The 4,883-nt window shown below is 48.1% G+C and overlaps 1 protein-coding gene across 4 annotated transcripts in view; it reads left to right on the top strand.

Moving 5' to 3' along the window:
* LOC130290494 (NF-kappa-B inhibitor-like protein 1) overlaps positions 1-4,883 on the top strand; it is a 38,031-nt gene that overhangs the window by 12,828 nt on the left and 20,320 nt on the right. For 2 of the 4 annotated variants that reach the window (XM_056538209.1, XM_056538204.1), the window contains exon 1: positions 166-995. The exons of 1 other annotated variant lie outside the window; for it this stretch is intronic. Coding sequence is in view for 2 of the 3 variants with exons in the window: in XM_056538204.1 (XP_056394179.1) it covers positions 946-995 (50 nt within the window). In the remaining variant the exon portion in view is untranslated. Of the gene's footprint in view, positions 1-165; positions 996-3,589; positions 3,715-4,883 lie in introns of those variants that run through there. One more of the 4 variants, XM_056538203.1, reaches the window with a different exon arrangement.

Below are 4,883 nucleotides of genomic sequence, written 5' to 3'. Positions count from 1 at the left end.
TTATCCTGCATAAATTAGTTCAGCTTTCAGGTGCTCCGGTGGGCTGGAAAAGGTGGATACAGTCCTAGGAAAGAGTCTCCTAGGACTGTATCCACCTTTTCCAGCCCACGGGAGCACCTGAAAGCTGAACTAATTTACGCAGGATAAGTCATCAACTCCCGAGTCGAGAAGTTCGTGACAAATCAAATTTACTGTAAGTTCGCTCATCTCTAATCCGTGCAATAATAATATACAAAGTTATACGTGTCCTGCCGCTCCGGATCATTGCTCTCCATCACAGTCATCATATCCCCGGGGTGTCCCCGCCGCTCCGGACCATCACCGCTGTCCTGGATCGTCTCTCTCCATCGCCGACATCACATCCCCGGGGTGTCCCCACTGCTCTGGACAATCACAGCTGCCCTGGATCGTCTCTCTCCATCGCCGACATCACATCCCCGGGGTGTCCCCACTGCTCTGGACAATCACCGCTGCCCTGGATCGTCGCTCTCCATCGCCGACATCACATCCCCGGGGTGTCCCCACTGCTCTGGACAATCACCGCTGCCCTGGATCGTCGCTCTCCATCACGGTCATCACATCCCCGGGGTGTCCCCACTGCTCTGGACAATCACCGCTGCCCTGGATCGTCGCTCTCCATCACGGTCATCACATCCCCGGGGTGTCCCCACTGCTCTGGACAATCACCGCTGCCCTGGATCGTCGCTCTCCATCACGGTCATCACATCCCCGGGGTGTCCCCACTGCTCTGGACAATCACCGCTGCCCTGGATCGTCTCTCTCCATCGCCGACATCACATCCCCGGGGTGTCCCCACTGCTCTGGACAATCACCGCTGCCCTGGATCGTCTCTTCCTATCGCCAACATCACATCGCTGCGCACGCCGCTCCTATTGGATGACAGGACGGCGTGCGCAGTGATGACGACAAAGGAGAGCGACGACAATGCAGTGGAGCATGAAGAGAACGGTCTGGAGGGGCGGGGACAGGGACAGGTAAGTGACACTCACCAGAGCACACGGGGCACATTAAACGGCTATCCGGTGGCAGCTGAAGCAGTCTGCGCTGCCGGATAGCCGTTTATGCGATGGCCCCGACATACAAAAGCATCGTGTGTTGATGCTGCCTTCAACATACGATGGACTCTGGGAGGCCATCGTATGTTGAAATGATCGTATATCGGGGCCATCGTAGGTCGGGGGTTCACTGCACTGTTTTGCTGTGTGTGTCTGCAGTTCACACCTAGCTTACTGGAAATAGTGCACTGATATATCAGTGCACAAGCTTTAAAAATAAACCAGTGCACAATGAGGGACATTTATCAATGTTTGCTTATGTATCTTATTTTTTAGTAATTTTTTCCTTACTTTTTTTTGCTTATGTGCGACTTATTTATCAACTGCTTTCAGCCTGTTGATAATTTTCTTTCACGTAAGCAATTTTTCCTTTTTTACTTTGGCAGTAGCTTTTTCTGCTCCATGTTTAAGCTGGAGTAAATTTAGTCAATTTTTAACGCTGTTGCGACTTTTTTTGCGCAGTTGCGACTGTCGCAGTTAATAAATACCTCACTACCCGTAGTCCATTTTAAAATTATTACTACATAGTAAATTTTAGGAAAACTTGCTTTTCTCGCTTTCCAGTCAAAATGTCGCACGAAAAATCACGTAGTCGCAGTTGCGACAATTTTGCCACAATTATAGTAAAGAAAACCTGACTAAACCCGTTGATAAATGTCCATATATATTCCCAGTAAGCTTGACGTGAACTGCAGCCACACACAGCAAAACAGTTTTCGGCAAGTTAGAAGGCGTAAGGAGCAATACAAGTGCACGAGAGATACCTTCATTTGAAATGTGTGTGTATTATATTCAAAAATCAAGCAGGATTTTATGTAGTATATTAGGAAATATAAGGTTTTTGAGGACTGCCTGTAGGAAGTACAGTGGTCCCTCAACATACGATGGTAATCCGTTCCAAACAGACCATTGTTTGTTGAAACCATCGTATGTTGAGGGATCCGTGCAATGTAAAGTATAGGACAGTGGTCTACAACCTGCGGTCCTCCAGATGTTGCAAAACTACAACACCCAGCATGCCCGGACAGCCGTTGGCATGCTGGGTGTTGTAGTTTTGCAACATCTGGAGGTCCGCAGGTTGTAGACCACTGTTAGAGGAAGTTGTACTCACCTGTCCCCGCCGCTCCGGACCCGTCACCGCTCGTCACCACTGCCCGGGATGTCTCCATCCATCGCTGTCGCCGCGTCCCCGAGGTGTCCCCGGCGCTCCGGTAAGGCCTCTTCTTCCCCGGCATCCTCGCTCTCCGTCGCCACCATTACGTTGTTACGCACGTCGCTCCTATTGGATGACGGGACGGCGTGCGCAGCGACGTGATGACGACGATGGAGAGCGCCGACGATGCAGAGAGGACACTCCGGAGCCCCGAGGACAGGTAAGTGATCGTCACCGGACCACACGGGGCACCGTAAACGGCTATCCGGTGGCAGCTGAAGCAGTCTGTGCTGCCGGGTAGCCGTTTATGCGATGGCCCCGACATACAAAAGCATCGTATGTTGATGCTGCCTTCAACATGCGATGGACTCTGAGAGGCTGTGAAGTCATGAGGGGGCGGGGCTATGACGTCACAAGCTCCCGGCTCCGGCGCTCTGAACAGTTTGTTCCAAACGCTGAGCAGCGGAGTACCCCTTTAATGTAAATAAACCAATTGTTTTGACCATTTTGTGTTCTTCAAGGTATATCCTTTGTTCCTTCAGCTGAAGATAGACATGGCGTTTGGGCAAAAAACACTTAGGAGATTTATCATTCATTTCACACGTACGGCTTTTATATGACAATTTATTTTAAGTTACTTTTGCTTACATGTGACCTATTTATCAAATTGTCGCACGACCTTGAGAAATAAATCGCACGTAAGCAAAACCCGGGAAACCTGAGGATCCTGGTTTATTCACAGGAGCCTCTTCTGGTCTGTGTTACTTCATATAGGATGACAGTCCTGTCTTTGGTCTGGTGACTACTTCCTGTTAAAAGTCCCTTACTTCATGGGCCGTGACCAATATGTAATTTTCCCCCAATTTAGTGCCCAGTAGGCGGTCTCTGACTACTAACACTACAAGATCCTACTGAAGCCCACCTCGATTCCTCTCAGCAAGGTGATAGTTGGGTAGGTCTGGACCCACTTACAGGGACCCCATTGTTCCCCATTATTGTTTACAGGAACTACAGGACTACAGCATCTGTACACTGCTTAAAGGGGTACTCTTATCCCCTATCCAAAGAACTCCGCTCTGTGCCGGATGACTAAGTGCTCTCTGATGACACCTGTCTCGGGAAACGCCCAGTTTAGAAGAGGTTTGCTATGGGGATTTGCTTCTAAACTGGGTGTTTCCCGAGACAGGTGTCATCAGAGAGGACTTAGACAGAAAAGAACAACCTTAACTTCAGAAGCTCATAAGTACTGAAAGGATTAAGATTTTTTAATAGAAGTCATTTACAAATCTGTTTAACTTTCTGGAGCCAGTTGATATATATAAAAAAGTTTTTTCCTGGAATACCCCTTTAACATTGCAATGTATAAGTGTAATCTATGAGCACATACCCTTTTAATCTCACCTTTTCTATCAGGCAAGAAGTTCAGTGTCTCATCACACATGATGATCATCGGGCACCGGTTTGCTGGCCTCGACACCTTACTTGGTAATGTTACCCTGCCTTCCCCTCAGCTCAGAGGGTTGTCGCTACAGTGTGCAGTGTGTGATTGTCCCTGATTGGCTGAGACACACACACACACACCTCTCTCGTCTATATTCACTGCTTCTCTAACCATGTGACCTGCTCAGCTCTCTCAAGAAACTCCCTCCCTGCAGCTCACACAGGAAACAAGCACAGGGGCTGATCTAGTGCAGTGGTCTCCAAACTGTGGACCTCCCAGATGTTGCAAAACTACAACTCCCAACATGCCCGGACAGCCTTTGGCTGTCCGGGCATGCTGGGAGTCGTAGTTTTGTTACAGCTGGAGGCCTACAGTTTGAAGACCACTGCACTAGACACATGGAGCCATATTTGGGCCTTTATGTTGGACATCCCTTGTATGCCCTGTAAGTAAGTAGCACTCAGCATGTAGCATATAAGGAGAAGCCAAAAAAAAGTAGTCACTTAGCTTCTCTGCAGAGAATGTACCCAACAATCTGTGTCTGTGGTGTTTGGTTTTTGGACTATGCGAGTGAATGCAAAACCTCAGGTTCAGCCCGTATATAGTTGTTAGTTGAGATTTATGCTGATAATTTTTGTTGTTCTTTTGTTGCGTGATTTCCTGTTGTGACCGTGAGGTGCGTTGTGCTGCATACAGTGCGCGGACACTAATAAGCAGACATCTGGCTGAAGCAGGAAGCGTGTGACCGAATTGTCTCCAGGTTGAATATACATTTCCTATGCAGATATTTACTTACATTACTATTTATATAGCTATGAAGAGACTACGCTGCCAAATAACTCAGGGGCTACACATATTGCTACCCTATGTATTGGACAAGAGGCGCAATCTGTAACAAAAAACACCAAATATCACATGTGATTCATGGGACTTGTCTCCTCCTATGGGACGTAGGGGTCTTTAGACCCCCATTGAATTTTTAGGTCGCCAATGTCATTGCAACTAGAGATGAGCGAGCTTACAGTAAATTCGATTCGTCACGAACTTCTCGGCTCGGCAGTTGATGACTTTTCCTGCATAAATTAGTTCAGCTTTCAGGTGCTCCGGTGGGCTGGAAAAGGTGGATACAGTCCTAGGAGACTCTTTCCTAGGACTGTATCCACCTTTTCCAGACCACAGGGGTACTCCGGTGGAAAACAATTTTTTTTTTTAT

The sequence above is a fragment of the Hyla sarda genome, chromosome 9 (assembly GCF_029499605.1).
Source record: "Hyla sarda isolate aHylSar1 chromosome 9, aHylSar1.hap1, whole genome shotgun sequence".
In the NCBI taxonomy this organism is placed as follows: Eukaryota; Metazoa; Chordata; class Amphibia; order Anura; family Hylidae; genus Hyla; species Hyla sarda.
The sequence above is the reverse complement of the archived record's forward strand: the minus strand, read 5'-3'. Positions and strand labels throughout refer to the sequence as shown.